We start from the raw sequence: 23157 nt of genomic DNA, 5'->3' as shown, positions 1-23157 counted from the left end.
ATGTATTTTGCCAGTAAGATGTATCTACGTTTTTTTCTGGGGATAATTTGTAATTTTTATTTTGATTCATAGATTTCAATCCTTAGAGCATAGCTGTTCATTTTTTTCAAGAGTTGACATCAACCTTTGGAAATATTTTTAGTGAACAATAAGTCTTTTCTGCTTTCAGAACCTAATACAGAGATGAAATATTTAAATATTTTTATTTGCTTCTTGGCCTGGGCATTACTTCCCATTTCTGTCCATTCACCAAACCTGGGTGACTGGTAAACAAATTCCACTCTCCAGCTAGACCTCGGCTGATAGGGAATGCAGCATCTGTCTGGGGTTCTTGGGAGTTTTTTCCTCTCCACACCTCCCATAGAAACCCAACCCATCTACCTCCTTGGTCCTCCTTGCCACCACCAGATTTTATTGTCCCTGCCCCGTGTCTTATGTTGTCTCTTCCCTCCTTGACCCTTCCTTCCCGTTGCTTCCAACTCTTTTATATCAGTACATCTGATCTTGTTCCTATCTTGACACGCCCCCTTCCATAATGTTAAGTGTATTATTCAAGGCCCTCCACTATCTGGTACACTATCTGGTGTGGCAGGCACTAAGTTCAAAAAAAGACAGTTCCTTATTGGCCATGATCCCTCTCCATGACCCAGTTTGGGGCTTTCTTGGAAGAGATCCTGGAGTGGTTGGCTATTTCCTTCTCCAGCTCATTTTACAGATAAAGAAACTGAGGGAAACCCAGAGGCAAACAAACCACACAGCTAGTAAGTGTCTGAGGTCAGATTTGAATTTCTGACTATCCACTGGGCCAACTAGCCACCCTCAGAGAGCTTCCACTCTAAAGGGGGAAGAACACACACAAAAGGAAGCTAAAGACCCATGCACCAGCCATCTGAGGAGGAGCTTTTGCCTCTGCCCTTGCTTCTGGGGCTGATTGGATCTGATGAGGTGACAAGATTTCCCCTAGGTGAGTTGGCTGGGGCTTCATGGGGAAGCCCCAGAAGTCTGGTGGGAAATGAAGGACATTCAGGGGAGGTCCCTTCTGCACACTCTGGGCCCTAGCAGGTAGATAGAATGGGACCCCACCTCTCATCCTCTGGGCATGTGCTGGGATTTGCCCACTGGACACCTTGATGGGCATCACAACCTCCTCAAATCTTAGCTGTCCTCCAGGGCAAATGCCACCTTCCCTAAGGAGCTCTTTCTGGTTCCACGGGCCTGGGAAGTCTCTCTCAGACCCAACAGAACATTTAGTTCATCCTTCTGTGCTTCATTCAGGTCCTATGCATTTGTACCTGCATTGGCTGGTGTGCTCGCTCTCTTCACCTCTGCCTGAGGCCTCCTTCAGGACTCAGCTCACAGCCTACCCTGTGCAGGAGGCCTCTTCTGGGCCCCCAGCTGCTCTCACTTTTCCTCTGAGATCCTCTTTGACCTCCAGTATCTGGATCTTTGCATTCTGGGGACTGGGCTTTTCTGTTAGTCTTTGCCTTGTGTGGACCTGAGGACTCATCCCTCAGCACACACATAGTAAGGGTCTACAAAGTGTTTTGTTGTCTGAAGAAATCATAAGCTCCCAGAGGCCCACTGTTCTGGGTCATTTAACCTGAAGGGAAGCTACCGGCTGCTCAGTGAGCCTCTGGAATTGAAGTCAGTGACCAACACCTGGGCTTGTGATTTCCCCCTAATATAGCAGCACCTGATGGCCTGTCTTGTCTTCCTCTTCCCCCCAGGTACCACAGTGGTGTGCCGAATATTGTCTCTCTACCCGTTACCAGCATGGGGGGGTGGTGTGTACACAGGTGCACAAGCAGACTGCGGTTCAGCTCGCCCTTCGGGTTGCGGATGAAATGGATGTCATCTTAGGTCATGAAGTCGGCTACATTGTCCCTTTTGAAAACTGCTGTTCCAGTGAAACCATCTTGAGGTTTGTGCCCATTCTGTTTTGTCCCTGGGGCCCTGGCAGGAGCTGCCATTGTCTGTGCTGCTCACGGTACCATCCCAGCCAGAACTGCAGCAAGGAAGCTGGTGTGTGGGGGACACATATGTGCATGCGCGCACACACACACACACACACACACACACACACACACACACACGCTGTTTTGCTAGGACCCCTTAAAAGATAAGAGAATGCCCTAGGAGAACAGATTTCTCTGCTGATCTCTGCTTGCTGCCTCCCATTCTCCACTGGCCACTTTGAAAGCCGGGATGTAACAGGGTGTGCATGCCTCTATAGAAAGGCGCACAAAGAGGGAATCTCTTTGGGTGCCACACAGGATGTTTTCAACCCTACAAGAGGGTAGTCTGCAGCATGCCCACATTCAGGCAGGCACAAAGTCCATCCCCATACATATCATTGCTTCTCTCTGGAGAGGAGGTGTCCAGGAAAAGGCTGCTCAGTCAGGTTTTTAAACAGGGCTTCTGATTGCCAGGTAAAGAGTCTCTAGGGCTCACAGATTGGTTTTTGCTAAAAATCCCCTCGATAAATCTTGTTTTAGGGGACATGATATGGGTTTTTCTAGATCTCGCATTCAGCTAATCAACTGGGCCCTCTTCAGGGTCAGGCCTGTGCAGGAGTACTCAGCTTCCATTCGATTGGAGGGAATAAGAGATCCACGTACCACTAAATACTAGGGAAATGGGAAGAGCAGCATGAGCTACTTGGGACTTGCTGGGCTGGGATCCAAATGCTCCTCTGAGGCACCCCCTGCCCCCACCAAGTATTGTCCTCATTCCTTCTGAGCCACAAGGTCTCATTTTCCAAAGTGGGTTGGGGACAGTCTAGAATTCAGAGCCTCTGAGTGCCCAGCATTTGGTCAGGCAACCAGATACATGGCATTAGTATGACTGGGCTGAGGGTCCAAGCATTGGAGGGTCCTTGACTCAGGGCTCTCAAAGCAAAGCCGCCTTCTCTAAACAGAAACCCAGGGAGCAGAGGTGGCTTTAGAGCCCAGATCCAGCTGCTTCTAGGGAAAAGCTGACATTTCTGTTGTTCAGGTGAGCTGAAGGCCTCCAGCTTAGAGGGAATTTTTTTAAACTTTGAAAGGATCTCAGGAAAATGCTGCCCCTCCCCCAGGACATGTGGCCTCAATCCCTTTTTTTGCAGGCCTCAAAGCAGGGCCTTGCCCTCTACCCTGGTCACAAGTGTCAGAGCTGGGACTCTGGTGCAGGCCTTCCCAGGCCCCTCCCCCCTGCACTCCTGGGGAGGGCAGAGATGAGGAGGACCTAGGAGCTCCCCCATCCCAACACACTGCCTTCCTTGTAGCCCAAGCCCCTCGCACCACACCAGGGCTGCTGTGGAGGAAGTCAGTGAGGATGGGCAGAAAGGAGAGGCAGGGACAGATGGGGAGGGCACTTCACTGTCTGCTTGGAGATCGTTGGTGCTCCAGTAACTAAGTCCCTTTGTTTGGCATGACAAGTACAGAGCTACCCCTCAAAGGCAGGGAGGAGGGTGGGCACATCACGGCCCTTCTCAGTGCCCCAGGGGCCAACCTGAAGTGGAAGAGAGAGCCCCCTCCCCTCCCATTTTCCCCAGTATTGCCTTTGAGAATAATTTAAAAATTTTAAATATGCTCAAAGCATCCTTGGGGCAAGGGGGCTGATAACCCTGTAAAAGGACTCTGCTTTTGTAAACATGTAATAATCCTCATTAGACAGAGGGAGATGCTGATGGAACAGCCAATCCTGCTCTGAATGGGAGTAAGGAATCATGGAGGGAGAAGGAGGGTGCTGTTTGTTCCTCCTGCAGGCAGCTCAATCCCCAGGGCTTTTCCCTGGTGTGGTAACTGCTTTCTGGCCAAGCCTCATTTTCTACTTAAAACCTTGACTCTTGGAGCCCAGTTGTAAGATGCTCCATTTGCCCCTGCTCAGTGTCCCCCCTCTAGGGTATCACCAGCCGCCCCAGGGCAGCTAGGTGGTGCAGTGAAGAGAGCACCAATGCAGGAGTCAGGAGAACCTGAGTTCAAATCTCACCTCAGACACCTGACACTCATTAGCTATGTGACCTTGGGCAAGTCACTTAACCCCAATTGCCTCATCCTGGGTCATCTCCAGTCATCCTGATCAGTATCTGGTCACTGGATCCAGATGGCTCTGGAGGAGAAGTGAGGCTGGTGACCTGCACAGCCCTCCCTCAATCAAAACAAAGTCAAGTGCAAGTCATGTCATCATTTCTCTGCTGGCCTGGTCTTCTTTGGCTACGAAGGACGCACACACCAGCCACCCCAGCGTGGTCTCTCTCTCTTCAAGTAACGGAGGACCAGTCAGAGGGTTTGGAGGTTGCCAGATGTGGATAATTTAAAAGACAAAATAAAAGCCATTATTTGTTTATTAAGAAGATTGATGAAATCAAGGACATCTGAGGAGGGATTTGTAAAGAAAACAGGAGACAGCAACACAAAGTCTGGCCAAGAAAACTGAAAACCAGTGAAGGGATTGTTACATCTTTACTTGCAAGAAGCAGTCGAAGAGGGTTTGTAGGAAAAGAGTCAGGGGAGAAATCTGAACTAAGCAAGGCCCTGCTGAGCCTGGGAAGCTGACTCACGTTATTCTCTGAGCCTCAGTTTCCTCTTCTGTAAAATGAGGGGCCTGGATTAGATCATGTCTTAGGGTCCCTTGTGACCCTCTGATCTTAGTAAGGTTAAAATCCTAGAACGTATGGAACAAGGGTTGTGTGAGTGGCCACTCTGTGCCTAGCCAGGCCAGGGGCTCTTCCAGCCAGTAACCATGCAGAGAGGGCAGCTGTTTATCATCATTCATCTCATTACTGAGAGAGATCCTGAGGTGGCCATCTGGGAAGTGCCTGCCTTGGGGCTCTTGGCCTCGCTTTCATTGTCTGAAATGGCCAGGTTTTTCTCATCTTTCCATTTGCTTTGTCCTCTGTCTTTGATAATTCTATACAAATTTCAAAAAAGAAAGAAAGAAATGTTGAGATTACAGCTTGGGAATGGGCCTGGGATTTCTCTAATACAGAGACCTCGCAGGTAAGGAGACTCCCTCCACTAGTGCAGGTCAGAACTGTGCTTGGCACTTAGCATCTTGAGAGTTGCGTAGAGCATGGAGATGGTAAGTTACTTGCCCAGGCAGGGTCAAGCAGTGGTTATGTTTCCAAGGTGGGACTTGAACCCAAGTCTTGCTGGCCTTAGGAGTGACCTTTCTAAAGTTCTCTTAAAGCTTAAAAAACACTGAAGAGCAAGGTGTCCAGTGTCACAGACATGAATTTAGGAGGTCTTCCAGGTGTAGATTGTGAACATGGTTTTTACCCAGCAAATCCAGGAGGCTAGAAGGAGGTAAATTTGGGATCAAAAGTCAATAACCTGAAGTTTGGGGTTAAAAGGATACTGCTTCCCATACAAGGACTGGATTTCCTGGCAAGGGCCTAGGATCAGGAAAGGTTTCAACAAGTCCTAGTCAATACATCCATAACTGTTTGTTCATGGAAATGAAGTATGTGTTTGCATGGGACTAGGTACCTAGCAGGCCCTAGAGACATGATTACAGGACATGGGAAGAGTAGTCCTGCCAGAAAGAGAACCCCAGGCTGGACTACCAGGTGCCCCCTGAAGGACAGAACTTTTCATTAACACTGTGGAGGGAAATATTAGCTGATAAGGCCACTTGGGCTCTGAGCTTTCCTAAGGAACCCTTGAGGAGAAGTTGGGGGATACTCTGGGTTTGGAGGGGCTTGCCTCTGGCCGTTACCAGGTGGGTGAGCATGGACACCTGCCTGCTCATAGGGCCATGTAACAGGCTGCCCAGCTGTGCTCACTTGTGTTTCCTCTGCCCAGGTACTGTACTGATGAGATCTTGCAAAGAGAAATGATGTCTATTCCTTTTCTGGGATGCTATGGAGTCATCGTCCTAGACGATGTTCACGAAAGGAGCATCTCGACCGATGTGTTACTTGGCCTTTTAAAAGATGTTTTGTTGGCGAGGCCTGAGCTGAAGCTCGTGATTATCACCTCTCCTCCCTTGGTCGGCAAGCTCATTGCTTACTATGGCAATGTGCCTCACATCGAAGTGAGAAATATGTTCCCAGTGGAGGTGGTACACCTGTGTGCGGCTCCCAAAGACCACCTGGTATCTGTTATTCAGCTGATCTTTGAAATCCATCACACTGGAGAGAAGGGCGACATCGTGGCCTTTTTAGCCTGTGAGCAGGTAAGTGATGTTTAGTCAGGACAAATCAGGAACATAGGAACACCCTCAGGTTGGGGACCCCTGGCCAGGAGCTCCGTGCTAATCACCAGCCCTAATGAATCAGGCCATGCCCTTTTTCTGTATTTTAAAAAGATCCAAGGGAGGGAGAAGCTTAGTGCTACCAGGATCTGCCCTACATTCCAAGCTGATATGATGTGGTCTGAGCTCCCTGTGCCAACTAAGCATTGGGGTGGGGGAGTAGGGGCAATTTGAAAGAAATTGGTGAAAATGAACCCAATATTGAGGTTCTAGAGGCATGTCCTGGGAACCAGCCAGTGGTCTGAGCAAACCAGAGCATCTTGACAATCCATCCAGTACCTTTCTTTTCTAATAGTCTTGTTCTGGTCTGCATTAAAAATGTCCATGACTTGGTTCTATGAGCATTCACATTCTGAGGCATTTATTTTCATAGGATTTGGGCTTTCTTTCTCTTTGGACAGCCATGTGACACTCACCTGGATGGGTGTGAAGTAGATCTGCCTTGTTCTGAGTCATTTCCCCCTAGTCTTTGTGTCTATCTGCTCTTAGGTACTCAGGAAAGGTCTGAGGAAAGTGCTGGATGCGAGGAACTGGTCCAGACCTAGGTTTAGGAGAAAAGTAGGCTTTAAGGAAGCAGAACAAATCCACCTTGCATCATCTCTGTGGGGAAAGAACATCCTTAAAGCAGAAACAGGGATTTTCCTGGTGCAAAGAACATGATTGATGGAGACAGATCAGGTGACATTCTCACTTACTGACCAGTTCTGGAGCAGCCCTGTGGCACCAGGGCCACGTGGACAGAGAGCTTAGTGGTGGGACCCAGGCCCTATGGGTGGGAGGCCCCTCAAAGCTGAGATCACAGGTGGGGTAACCTGGCCTGGTCAGTGCCCAGACCAGCCTCATTCCTTGTTGGGATGCTGTCTTAGGGCCATTAGAGTCCTGTCTGGACTGAGCAGAGGGCCATAGAAGGTAGAACAATAATTCTTCTCTAACTGGTAAGGCAGCATGGGGGCTGGGGGGGAGGAACAGCTCACCTGCATTCTGAAGAATTCTCTGGATGGAAATCATGACCCCAAGGTAACAGCTTTACCTCTTTACAACAAGTTCTCACCAAGTTTCTGTGCAGAGATCTTCCCACCCAGCTGGGACATTTTCCAGTATCAGCTACTAGGGCAGCTGGTGACGCAATGGATAGAGTGCTGAGTCTGGATTTAGGAAATTCTGGGTTCAAATCAGCCTCATAGACTTCCTGACTGTGGGACCCTAGACACCTCACTTAACCTCTGTTTTCCTCAGATTCCTCATCCTTAGAACGAGGATCATAACAGCACCTACGTACTTAGGAATCATACTTAGGAAATGCTTGCTATTGTTGAGTATCTGCTATGTGCCAGGCATGGGGCTGAGTGCTAGTGTAGGCTGTGCTGATTCCTGCCTGAGGATAAAAATGAACAATAGTGAGTGAGGTGCAGGGGCAGTGTCGGGAGCAGAGTCAGGACAGTTGGAGTTCATATCTGGCCCCCAAATCATTTAATCTCCCTCAGCCTTGGCTTCCTCATCTGTAAAATGGGGGTAGGACAGCTGCTCCCATTAAAGTTCTGCTTCCCAAGGTCTTTGGGAGAGTGAGCTGCATTGTGGGTCAAGCACTTTGCAAATTTAACCTAACAACTGTGGCATTTCCATAGCACCCTAATGTAATTGTGGTGCTGAGCACAGGTCCCCAGCCAAGGAGATTCTAGAGGCAGTATTCCCATTTTACAGATGAGGAAACTGAAGCTCCAGGACATTTTGGTGTTTGTGGCTAGAACCTGTGTTTGAATTCTGACTCTGCCTCTTGTCATTCTGTCTCCTTGAGCTCATCCATCCCCCTCTCTGGGCCTGGGAGTGAGTTGGATTAGAGGATGGGCTCAGGTTCTTTCCAGCCTAAACCTGGTTATGCCCAAGGAGACAGAATGGAGGAAGAAAGGCAGGGAATGAGCCAATAGGGCCCAGGGGCCCTCGTTCTGTGATGGCTTTTGAACAGAGCCTTCACTGAAGAGTCAAAGGATGTGTCTCCAGGAGCAGGCACTTTGCTGACTTCTTAAGGAGAAAGGAATTGTGGCAAACATAAGGTATTTTTTAAAAACATAAAAATCTTACATTTTAAAGAACATTTTTCTCTTGAGATTTAAAGAACTTGTGGCTTAGTAGCAAGATTCTTTCTTATTGGAATTTCTACCTATTCTGTGTTTTGCATAACTGTCAATTTCTTGCACAGAATTCACTTTTATTGCTTCACAAAATGTATTTGACGTTCAGACGTTTCCAAAAATAAGCGATCCTATCTTGTTGAGTAGCACAAGTTATAAAAAGCACTGAGCACTTTTCTGCATGCTTTACTGCGTTTGGGGCATTTTCCTGCCAAACTAGGCCAGAAGAGTCCTTTCCAAAGTGACCCAGATAGTAACCTGCTTACAGAGCACACTAGACAGGAATTCTAGCAGCCACTCAGTGATTCTTAGTCCTCCTGTCTTCCTAGCACATTGATGTCTGGTGTTGGAGAAGGGCAGACTGCCTTTGTTTGGCCATGGCTTAGTGGTGGCCCCAGGGAGCCAGAAGAGTTGGCTCAGAACAAGGCCGAAAGGCAGCAGTGCTCATCCCCCAGTGGGGCCCTCTTTGAACTAGAGAAGACAATGGCATTTAGTTTGCCATCTCAGCCAGATCTGCCATCAGAAGTGGTTTCCCTACTTTGGCATACTTTCTATGCCCTTTTTTCGGAGGTGGTAGACACACCTGAGTGGTGCCAACCATGAGCATTCTCTTCTATCTCTGCTGTTGTATTATCATTTCACATAATTAAAAGAAATCCTCTAGTAATGATTTGTGAGTTGAACTGATTCTTTTACTCATGGATTGCATTATTTTTTACTCTAGGAAATTGAAAAAGTCCATGAAATTGTCTGTCAAGAAGGCTCTAACTTAAATCCAGATCTTGGGGAGTTGATTGTCGTCCCTTTATATCCAAAAGAAAAATGCCTCCTGTTCAAGCCAAATGAAGACACAGAAAAAAGAAGCCAAGTATACCAAAGAAAAGTGGTGTTAACGAGCAGCCCAGGAGAGTCCCTGCTCTGTGCCAACTCAGTCCGCTTTGTCATTGACGCAGGGCTAGAGAGGAGAAAGGTGAGCTCACCTAAAATAGCTCACCTTTAAACTCACTGCATGGTGTCATTATTGTCATTGCCAGGTGAGGAAAGCCCCTCTCCCAGTGCAGATTGGTGTGTTCTCTGCACCTGAGGGTCTTAGAGAGTTGCCTGAGAGGTTCACAGCCTGCCTAGGGTCCAACAGCTTCTGTGCTTGGGAATGTTGTAAAAAAATCCCTGAAACATCTTTGTGCAATTGGCCTGGCTACAAAGTCCATTGCAGTTAATGCTGACTTTGTTGGGGGAGCCTAGTGCGGCTCTCCCCTCTCTGTGTCCCATGGGAGGATCAGGATATGACTCCCCCACAGATGAGGACAGCAAGTTGGGAAGGGCTAGACCCTCCTCTTTGATCCCAGCATGTCAAGGCTTCCCAGGGCCTGTAGGACCATCAGTTGAAGGACTTGCCATTGGCACATGGGACCCATAGAAGTGATTGGTTAGTAGCTGTGGCTCTGTGAAGCCTCCTCGAGGCCTGCTCCCTCTCGCCTTCACTGATGCTGAAGGTGTGTCTTTCCTTCTTAGGTCTACAGGCCCAGAATCAGAGCCAGCTCGCTTGTCCTGCAGCCCATCAGCAGGAGCCAGGCCAACATCCGCAAGCAGATCCTGGGCACATCCTCCTCAGGTAGCAGGGGATTCTGGAGCTGAGGGCATGAGGCCTCGTGGTGGGGGCAGGGCAGAGGCAGCAGAGGCATGCTCTCTGATATCTTCCAGGCAAACTGTTCCGTCTGTACTCTGAAGAGTTTTTCTGCAGGGACATGAAGCCACTGAAGGCCCCGGAATTACAAGAGGCCAACCTGATGAGCCTGGTCCTGTTCCTGAAGCGGATCGATATTGCAGGCTTGGGCCACTGTGACTTCCTGAGCAGACCAGGTAGTGCAATTTAATGTGGCAGTGCTGGCAAGGTGCCCAGTGCAGCCCAGCCACACAGCCATCCGTGTGTCTTGTTGCCAGTGTTTTGTACACTGCTCTGGTTTTTAATTGAGGGGATAACTTTCTGCTGCTGGTGAACTGTCTGCCTCTGGGACACTGCAAGGGGGCAAGGGAGAAATACTCGGGAACAAGCAGGGTGTCTCCCTGATGGGGAGACCCAGGTCTGATCCGTGTGTTCAGGGAGCCCCCCAGGCACTGTTACAGCCTTTCTTATGGTTCAGGTCAAACTTTATCCAAAGAAAGTCAATATTTCAAACTTAGGGTGAAGGTTTTGTGACAAGCATGGGCAATTTTTCCCATAAGAAGAATTTCTGTTCTCCTAAGGGTCCTTCCAGAAGTGATCATCAGACAAGTGATTGCCATGCTTTTGGGGGGAGGGGCCAGGTGGCCTTAGGATTCCCTCCTTCCATCTCTCTCTCTCTGTCTCTGTGAGCCAGTGGACCATGCCAGAATAAGCTGTGTTCCTATGGAACCATGTTCTGCCCCAGCTACACCAGACAGTCTCCAGTGAGTCTCTGAAAATGCAGTGCATAGGAGACCCAGAAAAAAAGATAGACACCATCATGATGCTAATGGAAGTGAGTGCTGCAGAGACAGCTGAGGTCAGGGTCACTGCATTGACCAGTCTTGGCCCTGGAGAACAAATAATCAAATGCTTCCTTCTTCTGGGAGAGATACTGGGCGCTCCAAGGGTGCAAGGCATGTACACAGGTCTCTTAGCTAGGGCTTTGTTTAATTTTGTATTTTTGGTAGCAAGAAGAGTTTGAAGGGGAGTGACTTTTGAAAGATGGCTACTCTATTAAAAAGGCAAGTATTACTATTTCTCCTAAAGAAAATACACAGCAGAAATCTAAGTGGAGGATGTGAAGTTAATGGAGAACCATCCATTGTTTGCCCTTTTGCTACTTTTTTTCTTCCTGAATTTTGAACTTTTTTTTTTTTTGACAACTAACAGTGATTGGCAAATATGTCTTGTTTTAGAACTGGGGTCTTTCCTTGCAAGTCAGTTTTTTAAAATATTTTTTGATAATTATGTTTCAGCACAATTTTTCCTATGTCCTTTGTTTTATGCATCTAAAATTTTTCTTCTGAGAAGGAGTTGATAAGATTCACCAGGAAACCAGGATACAAAGTAAAAGTTACCAGGCTAGAGATGGGCTTTGGGCTTCGGAACATGCTGTCCTTGGGGAGAGGGAGGTGGAGGAGGGGCTGGGCAGGGAGGGACCATCCCAAAGTCAGATCATTCTTTTAGCCCACTGAAGGGAGGATGGAGCTGTCCTGAGAGGCTCAAGGCCCGGCCTGTGCTGTGCAGGAACCTGGGGCTGGCCCAAGGACATGAAGGACTGGACTCCACCCTGCAGAAAGAGGCCCAAGTACAGGCAGATAGCATTCCAGATTCAGAGGGGGAAGGGCCTACAAGGCTTTCTGGCCCAAAAGGAGAGGGCGCCCCCATTAAAGTGAGGCGACCTGCCCAGGATCACACCGTTATTAAGTGACCAAATTGGGATTTGAATCCTGATCTTCTGGCTCAGGTCTGGGGACACTGAAAGCCTTCCTCACCCTGGCAGAACACCCAAGCACATTCTTGGATGTACCAGGTGTGTGAATAAGGATGAACACCTCAAGAAGCCATGCTATGTGCCCCAGGAATGGAACCCAATGTGTGTTTCTTCCTTGCCCCCCTTCCCTTCTCCTCAGAGGAGTCAGTTCAGGAGGGGAGGCTAGCTGGCTCCCATCCTACAAAACTGCCCCACCTGGCTCAGGGGGCTCCCAGGTAATAAAGACATGGAAGCCTTGGCTGCTACCTCCAGATGTTATGGCTACTGTAGCAGAAAACTGTCTGCTTCACACAGGGCCTGACTTCTGGGCCTCAACCTCCCTAGCTTGCTAAGAGTAAGGACATAGCAGGCAATGGACTGCCATGACTGTGATTCTGGCCCAAGTTCCTCCAAGCTCCCTGGCATATTTACTATTGAGCTTTTCTGATTCCAGTATCTGCCTCCTGGTTCTGATGTTTTGGTGGTAACAGTTCACTCCCCAGAAGAAACTATTATAGCTAGAAATGGTCATGGAAGATGGGGTTCTCTGGGGTTAACTGTCACCAGGTCTCTGCCTAGACTGGAGCATCTAGGGAGACATTGTGGGAGCTGGGACCAATTCGGATGTGGGGGAAGCACCTTGTGTCTCTGGGCCTGTAACACAGAAATGATCCCATTCTCAAGGCCTACATCCCTGGGTTGTCATAGATCTCAATGCATCAGAGCTGTGGAAGCTGAGTCTTCAGCTGGTCCCAGTACCCTCCTCAGGTGGGGCCCTGGCCTGGCTCCAGGCTCTGTTTGCTGAACGGGATCAAGCAGCACGAGCAGAGTGATAGATGTTCTGGTTTTGCCCAGGAACCCTGGGTTTCAGCCCAAGAGGAGAGGAAGACTCAGGAATGTGATGGAAAGATAAAGGTGAGAATGGGGACACCTCCTGACCTCTAGGACTGTGGAGGCCTCTTGGACCATGAGGGCATCTCAGGGGCTCCTTTGTCATCTAAACGTTGAGAATAGAACAGAGATGAAGGGTCTTATCTGGGTTTTGGGAGGTTATGTGGATGCATCAGCCTGGACCAGGTGTCAGTGTCTAGAATCATCATCCATCATTTTCACCATCCAAGCAGACAGCACTTAGCAGTTCACAAAGTACTCATAAAGTGGTCATTTGGTCTTCATCACAGAGCACATATCCCTGTTTTACGGAGGAGACAAGTGGAGGCTTAGATTCTAAGTGTCACACAGCTCATAAGTGGTGGGGTCAGAGCTTGCACTAGGTCTTCTGACTTCTGGCCCATCCTCTGAGCTCTTGGGCAGTGAAGTTGAGGGAGAACGTATTGTGTTGTGGGTGCTGGACTTAAGCTGTCACTGTGACACTGCTCAGGGAGCATCCTCCTTGGCTGCTCAGTAGCAATGTTCAGCGCTATTGATTACCCCCCATCGGGCTTCTGTCAGACTCCGTCCTGCTGTCACACTAGATTTACACAACTGCCCTCTCTGTTTCTCTCTTCCCTCTCTCTCCTCTCTCTATCTTTGTCTCTTTCCTTTTTCTCTCTCTCTTTCACCTTCCTTTGTATTCCCACTGCCCCTGTTGAAAATTAGACCATGACCAAAGTCCTGAAGGAAATAATATAAATAGTCTTTGCTGCCTGACTTTTTGAAAAACACTTAGAGCTGATAGAGCCTCAGAATGCTTGTCTTTTTGTCATCTCACTGGCCCACTGGGTCAGCCCAGACTCCTGGGCACGTTAGATAAGATTTCCATCCTCCCAAAGAAATCCGTCTGATTTTTAAAAAGGCTTTTCAGCCACGTGTGCTGCACAGATGAGACATTCCTCTTCCAAGAAGGAGGACTCACCTCTTGACTGCAGAGATCCATAAGAATGCTTTCCATGACCCAGAGGCAGGGGCCTCCTTAGCCACCTTTGGGAGGTTTGAGGACACAAGTCAAGGCTGGCTGCCTGCAGGAAGCCATTAGCCATGCCGAGGCATGGTCAGTCTCATTTTCCTTGTAAAATCCGTTCTTGTGCTTCACTCCAGCCAGTTTTGACGACCATGACAACCATGTGATTGCAGCAGATAACCAGCGGAACAGGATTATTAGAGGAATAGTTCTGTGGGGCTTTGTCTATGGGTTGTGCTCACATAGCCATTTGTACTGTGCCGAAGAAAATGCTGTGGATTAATTCTAACTCATCATTTTACAACCAAAAAACAGGTCATGCTTGCAGCTGCTGCATTTAATTCAAGTTATAATTGAAATAAGCAAATGCAGCAGACTTGTTACCCTTTTCAGGATTTGTGAACCATAGGAAAATGGATTTGACGTAACTGGGCCAAAGGCCATTAATTGAATTCATACAAATCCCAGATAGGGACATCTTTGTTTTTATCTGATCATCAGGGTCTTTTAGAGTCCTCTCTAACAGAATGAAAAATGTAATTTGTGGGGCTACTAGAGGACTCTATCTCTTCATTTAGAAGCCACCAGATAGCCCTGATAAAGCTTTTGAGCATGCAGAATACATCCAAAGTTATACAAGGTGTGCTAATAAATAACAGAGCAGGGAAGTAGCCAGCCGCTTACACCTGGCGCTGTGTTCATTGAGCCTCATGTCCACAGGCCAGAAGTTGTGTGATTCGTTGCCAGCAGCCCCATGGAGGATGGACACTTAAGTGACAGGAAGTTAGAGCCCTAAACTTTCCGTCCTATTTCATGCCATCATTGAAGGGGCTGAAGAAGAAGCTAGAAGAAGACTGGAAAAGCCATTTGGTATCACCTTGCACGTAGGAGTCCCAGAACAACTGATCCGTCTTTGTTCACAGTCAGTTACACCCTGGGCTGGTGTGATGACACAGACAGAGGAAATAGCTGCTGCCCTCAGAGAATTTACCTTCTCTTAGACCACAGACACACATTCACACAGGATAAAGATGAGGTCTTGGAAGGAGCCTATGCAGAGGCATTGAAATCACAAGTAGCAGGAAGGACAGTCAGGCAGGGCCAAAGAGTATGAAGGGAACAGTCACTGAGGCTGAAAAAATGGACTGGTTGTAAAGGGCACGAAATGCCAGGCACTTGAGTTGGTATTTGATCTGATGGTAACAGGCACTGGGCTTTATGGAGTGGAGCAGTGGCATGCTCAACACTTGAGCAAGTCCACAGTGAGAGAGCTATACCGAACTGGTAGTGTCATTGCCCTACACTGCCTCAGTTTCCCCCTCTGTGAAATGCACTAGGTGGCCTCTAAGTTCCCTCCAGCTCTCAGGTGTGGGACCCTCTGTGTATTTTCAACATACAAATCTAGGAAAGAGCCTAAGAACCTGGCTTATACAACCCCTTAGTGCCCCTGGACTGGACGCATTCACTGTGTTATGGAGCCTGGGACAGGCACTCTTGTAGTCCCCGGTGGCTCCTTCGGTGATGAGACCTGTTCATTTTCCTTTTATTCTTTCATTGTATTACATCGTTCCTCCTGGCACATTCTGGTTAATGAAGCCTGTTTTCTGTTAATATTAACCTCACCTGGCCTTTGAGGGGAGAAAAATCTGAATCATGAAACAATATTAAAGTCAGACTTTTGACATTCCTGAAATAAGATCCTTAAAACCTCCCAAAAGCTTTTGTTTGTGGAAGAACTTCCCACATGCTGAGCCTTTGGGTGTCTCTGTGGCATGCAAGCCCTTCCCTCAGCACATTGTGGCTTCTTTAAGGTGAAGATCTGTAGTTCTGTAAATACACAGTTTTGCAGACACTCTTGTTTGTATCTGTTTACTAATTTGTTCTGACTTCATTTGCTCAGCCTTAATTGAAGGAAACTTGAGATAATGAAACTGTTGACCAGGCCTTTGTGACCTGTATGGCCGAAGAAGCCAGCAAGATTGTGATGTGTTTAAAAAAAAATCCCTTCTCTGTCTCTGACACAGTGTTCTCTATAAAGTCTTGTCAGAGACTCTGGTCTTGGCTCAGGGTTGTTTTCTACCTCCCACACCTGTGCTTAAGCATAATAAAGCCTAGCCTCTGTAATTCCTGCTTTGTGAGAAATTTATTCAGTAGCAGCAGCACTCACAAAGGAGCTGTTTGTTTCTCCCATAACACATGTGAAGACCTGGAGGGAGGTCATATGGCCAAGCCCAGTCTGTGCTGGACTTGAGCTGGACTCTTCATTGCTGTCCTTTCCCAGACAAAAGTTGATGCTGTGGAAGGAAAGAGCTGATAGGGAGACAACTTGGAAGTGGAGCTTTGTGGCTCAAATGGGAGAAAGGCAGGGACAGCGGCCTGGTGGAGGCAGAGACCTCTTGGTGTCCCAAGCTGCCCTCTCACAGGCTTCCCCAGGAGCCTCAAGCCTGCCCCCTCAGGGTGGCTGTGCTGACTCCATGGCCACTGGTTTTCATTTAAAGAGAAGTGTCGCCTGAGCTCTTTAGTGAATCTCTGCTAGGATTAAAGAGGGGATTTTATAGTCTGGCTTTGGAAGAAGGCATAAAACGTGAGCATACGAGGTGAGAAATGTGTCTTTTTTTCTCCCTCCCTGTCATGGTGCCTTTCACACTATAACCTACCTTTGTTAACTTGTCCTTTCTCAAGTGAAACAGCCTCCACAGCCTGGTGTTGGTCTTAGGAGGGAAGTCCCAGTATTTCCAAGATTGTCGAGCACCCAGGGTGGCCCCCTCTCCATCCAAGGCTGCTCCTGGCATGGAAGCTGGTGACCTCCTGAGACCCCACCAACTATGGTGTCTGTGGGCCCTCTAGATCCCCAGCATGATTCCCCTCTCACTGTCTCCCAGAGGAAAAGGCATCCTGGGGGAGGAGGCCTCATGTGCTAACAGGCCCAGGGAGAAAACCCCACCCATCCTGCTGTGGTAGCTCAGCCACAGCTCAGAGTTTAAAGCATCCATTCCAAACAGTGTTGGCCTGTGCCTTTCCCAAATGCTTCAGCATTGCGCAGGAATAAAGGAGGAACAGAGTGGAGTTAAATCTGCCCTTCACAGAAGGAAGGCAAAACAGGTACCTCACTTTCTTGCCGTCTTGAGTTTCTTCTCTCCCCATGCTCGGCTGGCTCATTTTCACATTAATCATATTACATAGAAGAATTAAAACGAATGGGAGAAGCCATGAGAAAAAACAAAACATAACAAAAGAGATAATAGTCTCATTCTGTGTTCCAGTTCTACAGTTCTTTCTCTGGAGATGGATGGCATTTTGCATCAAGAGTCCTTTGGAAATGTTTTAGGTCTTTGCATTGCTGTGAAGGGCTAAGTCTATCAGAAACAGTCTTTAAACACTGTGGCTGTTACTGTGTATAATGTTCTCCTGGTTCTGCTCATTTCACTTAGCATCAGTTCATATAAATCTTTCCAGGTTTTTCTGAAATCTGCCTGTTAAATTATTTCTTATCGCACAATAGTATTCCATTACATTCATATACCACAACTTGTTCAGCCATTCCCCAGTTGATGGGCATCCCTTCAGTTTCCAGTTCTTGGCCACCACAAAAAGAGCTACTGTAAATATTTTTGTGTATGTGGGTCCTTTTACCATTTTTATGATCTCTTTGGGGTACAGTTTTAGAAGTGGTCTTGCTGGGTCAAAGAGTGTGCACATTTTTATAGTCCTTGGGGCATAGTTCCAAATTGCTCTCCAGAATGATTGGATCAGTTCACAACTCCACCAGCAGTGCATTAGTGTCCCAATTTTTCTACATCCTCTCCAGCATTTTCTCTTGCTATTACGCTTGCCTAATCTGATGGGTGTATGGTTGGTATCTTAGAGTTGTTTTAATTTGCATTTCTCTGAGTAGTTTTTGAGTGTTTTTTCATATCACTATTGATAGCTTTGATTTCTTCTTCTGAAAACTGCCTGTCATATGCTTTGACCATTTATCAATTGGAGTATGGCTCATATTTTTATAAATCTGGCTCATATATTTAAGAAATTTGCTGTAAATTTTTTCTTAGTTTCCTGTTTTCCTCCCTAGAAAGCCACATGTGGCCTCAAGGCCACAGCTTCCCCACCTCTAAAGCATTCACTCATTTTAAGCTTATCTTGATATATGGTGTAAGATGTTGTTCTCTGCCTAATTTCTTTCAGTCTGCTTTCCCAACGATTTTTGTCACATGGCGAGTTCTTGCTTGGCTCTTTGGGTCTGTCAAACACGAGATTGCTGTGATCATTTACTGTGAGGCATGTATTCCACTGGTCACCATTCTGTTTCTTAGATAGTATCAGATTGTTTTCATGATGATGTTTTTGTGATGTAGATTGAAATCTGGAACTGTTCGACTGCCTTCCTTTGCATGTTTTAAACGGATTCCTTTCTTTCTTCCAGATGAATTTTTTTCTTATTTTTTTCTAGCTTCATAAGATAATTCTTTGGTACTTTGATTGGTGTGGCGCTGAATAAGTAAATTAATTTAGGCAGAATTGTTATTTATATCATATTATCTCAGCCTCCCCACGAGCAATCAGTATTTTTCTAGTTGTTTGGCTATGTCTTTATTTTTATGAAAAGTGTTTTATGATTTGTGTCCCTGAGTTTGTCTTGGCAGATAGATTCCCAGGGATTTTATGTTGTCTGCAATTGTTCTAAATGGAATTTCTCTGTCTCTTCCTAACTATTTTTTGGTAGTCTACAGAAATGATAATAATTTGTGTGGGTTTATTTTATAGCATGCAGCCTTACTAAAGTAGTTAATTTTTTCAGCCAGTTTTTTAGTTGATTCTCTGGGGTTCTCTAAGTACACCATCAGATCATTTGAAAAGAGTGATCATTTTGGTTCTTTGTTGCCTATTTTTATTCTTTCATTTTCTTTTTCTCCTCTTACTGCCGTAGCTAACATTTTTAGTACAGTACTGCATCATCATGGTGATAAGGGGCATCCTGTTTGACCCTGAACTTATTGGGAAGGGCTCACTTTGGGTTGGTGTGCAGGCCCAGGACCTAGTGCCCCTTGTGGTCCTCAGGCTCCATGTCTTGGCTTTCTGCAAGGACCTTTTTATAGAATTCCCTGAGTCAGTTGTTATCATTCCTTCTCACATCCCCATCATGGGGGTGAAAGACAAAGAAAAGTAAAAGCTTTGTGACAAGTAAACAGGGGGAAACAAATTCCTGCCTTGGCCAGATCCAGAAGTACCTGTAGTGTTGTGCTCCGTGTGCTGGGGTCGGGGGATAGGTGTTGTCAGTCAGGCTAAAGCTAGCCAGGCACTGCACTGATCCGAGTTTTCCGTGATGGCTGAATACACTCTCCTGAGTTCTTCACTCTGCATGAGTTCCTACAAGGCTCTTTGTTGGAGACCGTTCCCTCACAAGAGAGCTGCTGTGGGGCCACTTCTTCAGTCTTGATCCTCTTAGAGCATGGCTCCAAGCCACTGCCTAGAAGGGTACCACAAGGCAGTGATGAACCTGCTTTGCCCCCACCCCTCCAACATGCCACTGTGCTGGTCTGATGGCAATGACACCGAGCCTCAGCTGCTTTCATTTATGTTTCTGTAATTATTAGTGACCTGGAGCATTTTTTCAGATGGCTATTAATTGTTTGGATTTCTTCTTTGCTAAGAACCTATTCATCTCTGTTGTTCAATCATTTCAGTCATGTCTGACTCTTTATTTGGGGTTTCCTTGGCAGAGATACTGCAATGGTTTGCCATTTCCTTCTCCAGCTCATTTTACAGATGAGGAAACAGAGGCAAACAGGGCAAAGTGACTTGCCCAGGCCCACACAGCTAGTTAGTGTCTGAGGCCATATTTGAACTCAGAAAGACTCATCTTCCTGACTCCAAGCCCAGTGCTCCACCCACTGTACCTGGCTGCCCTTTCAGATCCTCTGACTATTTATCATTTGTGGCACAGCTCTTCTCTGTCATTTTTCCTTGGGGGTGGGTGGTGGGGCTCTCTGAGAGCCAGGACTGGCCAGGTGTGACATGGACTCCTCTTTTGTTTTCCAGCTCCTGAAAGCTTAATGCAAGCGTTAGAAGATCTCGACTATCTGGCAGCCCTGGATAATGACGGGAACCTCTCTGAATTTGGCATCATCATGTCAGAGTTTCCTCTGGATCCTAAGCTGTCAAAGGCCATATTAGCATCCTGTGAATTTGACTGTGTCGATGAAATGCTCACCATTGCTGCCATGGTAACAGGTACGGCTGCAGGCCCCTGTTGGTGTGGCATGTTACGCACTGACGATGCCAAAACCGAGGCAGCTTTGTCCCAAAGGGCAAAGTGTCAAAAGTCAACTTGGAAACTAGTAATAGAAGTAATTCCCAAAGTGCAAGAATACTGCACAAAAAGAGCAACATTCTCCAAATGGAAAATTCACCGTTTCATTAAGCAGAAAGGAGACAAATGCCCAGTCTGTTTCCCATTTTTGGCTTTATCATAAATAGCTGTGACCTCCCCCTCTCACAGAGACAGCACAAGCCTCCTTGCCTCTCTCGTTATGGCCAGCCTTAGGAACCCTAGAAAAGGGATAGCAGACAATCTTCTTCCGACTCACTGATGCCTTTTGGTCTTCTTTGGAAAAAGTAAAGTGTGACTCCAGGCCCAAGAGCGAGAAGCCCAGGATGACCTCTGACCCTGTCCCCTGCAACCTTCCTCCCCCTCAAGGTTTCATTTCCCCCCGTTTGTCTTAGCACCACAGCATCACTGTACTGAGTAGGTCTTTGGAAGGCCCAAGAGAAAAATGGGGCCACGAGCCATCAGTCTGGGATCATTCACGTTGTGTGGCTTGGTGGACAGCCCCTTCCCTGTGCCCTGTGCTGTGATGCACAGTTGGGAACTCCACGGAGCTGGGTACTGAGGTGTTCTGCACACAGTAGGGGCTTTCTCTAGCTGCCTGGGGGTGGATCTGGGGTGGCTGTGGTTGTGGGGAACTCTGTCCCTTGAGAGCGCTGAGTCTCTTAAATTCTGTATTGGGCAGCTCCCAACTGCTTCCTGCCCCTGCCCCCTGGAGCAGAGGAGGCCTGGCAGTGGAGGATGGACCTCTCCCACCCAGAAGGTGACCACCTGACTCTCCTCAACATGTACAAGGCTTACCAGGAAACCGGTGAGAGTAAGTGAGTGCTGGGCAGCTGGCAAGTTTTTGTGAAAAGTCATTCATAGCCAGTGCAGCCATATGCTTTGTGCAGAGAACTGCGCCAGGTATGGAAGGTGACCAGACCCTCCCCTGAGCTGATGGTCCTGGAGACAGCCATGCTCTTTAGAGCCTACCATACAGTTGGCACTTAATCAAACCTTGCTGGATGAAACTCTGGAAGCTGGAGATGAGGTGCCAAGTACTGGGATGCCATCAGAGGGAATGTAGAGGGGGGGAAGGGTGACATTCTAAAGCATTTTGAGAGCCAAGCGGAGGAGGGTGAGGAGAAAGTGTGAGAAGAGACTACCCCGAGGAGCAGAGAGGAACCCTGGGTTCAACCCTACGGTGGCCACTCATGCCCCTTGGCGTGGGTGGCTGAATCTTGGGGTCCACCACCCACTGGGCTGCCTGGCTTAGCTGGGCCTTCACTATGGACAATCCTGCTGTAGCTGTTGGGTCCCTAAGCCAAGAGCTGAGGATACCCAGGAAAAGCAGGGAAGGCCCCGCCCTGCCCTACCTGCTTAAATATACTGGGAGAGGTATATACCAAGCAGTAATGAGGACTGCTTATAGTCACGCTCTCATTTGGATCTTTACAACTGCCCTGGGTGGGGTGGGACAGGCTCATATCCCCGTTGGACACTGGAGGAAGCTGAGGCAGATAGGTTGTAGTCCCTTGTCAGAGTCACCCAGTTACTAAGTATCTGAGGCTGGATTTGAACTCAGGTCCCCCTGACTGCAGGCCCTGCACTACATGCCCTGTGGTGTCCCCTCACTGGAAGGGAACTCCAGAAGGGAAGGCTGTAGTTGGCACCTTGGACCCTGTCTGGCAAAGTTCCCCTATATTGGAGCTGAGTGCTATAGGAAGTCAGGGGCTCTAAGAGACAGAAATGGGGAAGAGGGTATTCTAGGCCTGGGGGCAAGCCAGAGCCAAGGCATGGAGCTGAGAAGCCTACCTAGTCAGACAGTTCCCAATAAGGGATGTGAAAACCTTGAGAAAATAGAAGCATCATTTTTGTAAAGGAAGCCAAACAAGGTGGAGGCAGGGGTGACTCTCAGGACAGGAGGATAGGAGAGACTGAGTATCCCCTGGAGCTAGTCAGCCAACTCAAAAACTCTGGAAGTGAGGGCCAGGAGGGGCTGGGCTCAGGTGAGGCCAGGCCAGCTGGGCCAGAGGGTTGGGGGGATCCAAGAGGAGGCAGCATTTGCATTGGGTGCTGTTAGTTACAAAGTAAAGGTGAGCAGTGGGGGTTGGGGGGTTCTGGCCCTCGAGGGGAGTGCAGGGGCTCCATTTCTGGGCATCTCTCTTGAGGAGGGGGAGGACAGCTGACCCAAGGTCCATGATCTGGACAACAGTATCCCTACAAGGTCTGCCAGTGGGTTGAGTTTTCAGAGGGAAAGCATAGGGTCTGCAGAGTGTACTCAGAGGCTTGACCCATTAAAAGGACATCTGGTGAGCATTCACAAAGGGCTTTCTGTGTGCTAGTAACTGGGAGCACAGATAAAGGGAAAAGGATGATGGCCCCTGCCCTTGAGGAGCTGATGGGGGGTGGGGGGGAGGTTGGGCAGGGCCTTGGGGGAAAATAGAGGAGGAACATGGCTGGCCTGGTCACCACTTCCTCAAAATGGGGGTCCAGGACGAGCTCAGCAGCTGGATGAGAGGGCTGCAGGGGCAGAGGGGTCTCCCAGGACCAGACAGCTGTGAGGAGCAGGGCTGGACAGCAGAGCCTTCTCTAATGACCAAGAGCCAGTCCAGCATCTGCAGGGTCAGGCCCCCGGGGAGATTCCTGGCCACCAGTACCCCAATGCCCCACTCCCCGGGATGTAGCACTCACCTGAGCTAGGGCCTTGAATCAGGGGAAGATGATAGCTCACCCACATTTTAATGAAACATTGGACAGAGGCCCATGGGTCTAACCATGGTGCCCCTCCCCCACCCGGTGAGCCCCACTGGGGTCACACACACAACCTTTCTCCTCTCTGTACTCTGGGGTTCAGCGTCTGTTGCTGTTACTTCATCATTTCTCAGTCACCTCCGACTCTTGGTGACCCTACCTGGGGTTTCCTTGGCAGAGATACTGGAGGGGTTTGCCATTTCCTTCTCCAGCTCATTTTGCAGAAGAGGAAACTGAGGCACACAGGGTGAAGTGACTTGCCCAGGGTCACTCACCTAGTATGTGAGTCCAGATTTGAACTCAGGTCTTCTTTACTCAAGGCAGTAAAACAGTGTACTCTTATACACTGTGGCACCCCCTAGCTGCCCTAACTAC

The 23157-nt window shown here is 48.2% G+C and overlaps 1 protein-coding gene across 5 annotated transcripts in view; it reads left to right on the top strand.

The window, feature by feature from the left end:
• DHX32 (DEAH-box helicase 32 (putative)) overlaps positions 1-23157 on the top strand; it is a 63176-nt gene that overhangs the window by 35364 nt on the left and 4655 nt on the right. For 2 of the 5 annotated variants that reach the window (XM_072629033.1, XM_072629035.1), the window contains 7 exons: positions 1728-1921; positions 5784-6156; positions 9088-9333; positions 9876-9975; positions 10065-10223; positions 19761-19952; positions 20732-20863. In XM_072629033.1, the coding sequence (XP_072485134.1) occupies positions 1728-1921; positions 5784-6156; positions 9088-9333; positions 9876-9975; positions 10065-10223; positions 19761-19952; positions 20732-20863 (1396 nt within the window). The remainder of the gene's footprint in view (positions 1-1727; positions 1922-5783; positions 6157-9087; positions 9334-9875; positions 9976-10064; positions 10224-19760; positions 19953-20731; positions 20864-23157) is intronic. The other 3 variants (XM_072629036.1, XM_072629032.1, XM_072629034.1) reach the window with 2 other exon arrangements.

Source organism: Notamacropus eugenii, chromosome 1 (genome assembly GCF_028372415.1).
Source record: "Notamacropus eugenii isolate mMacEug1 chromosome 1, mMacEug1.pri_v2, whole genome shotgun sequence".
Taxonomy (NCBI): Eukaryota; Metazoa; Chordata; class Mammalia; order Diprotodontia; family Macropodidae; genus Notamacropus; species Notamacropus eugenii.
This window is presented reverse-complemented; position numbering and strand designations above follow the sequence as displayed.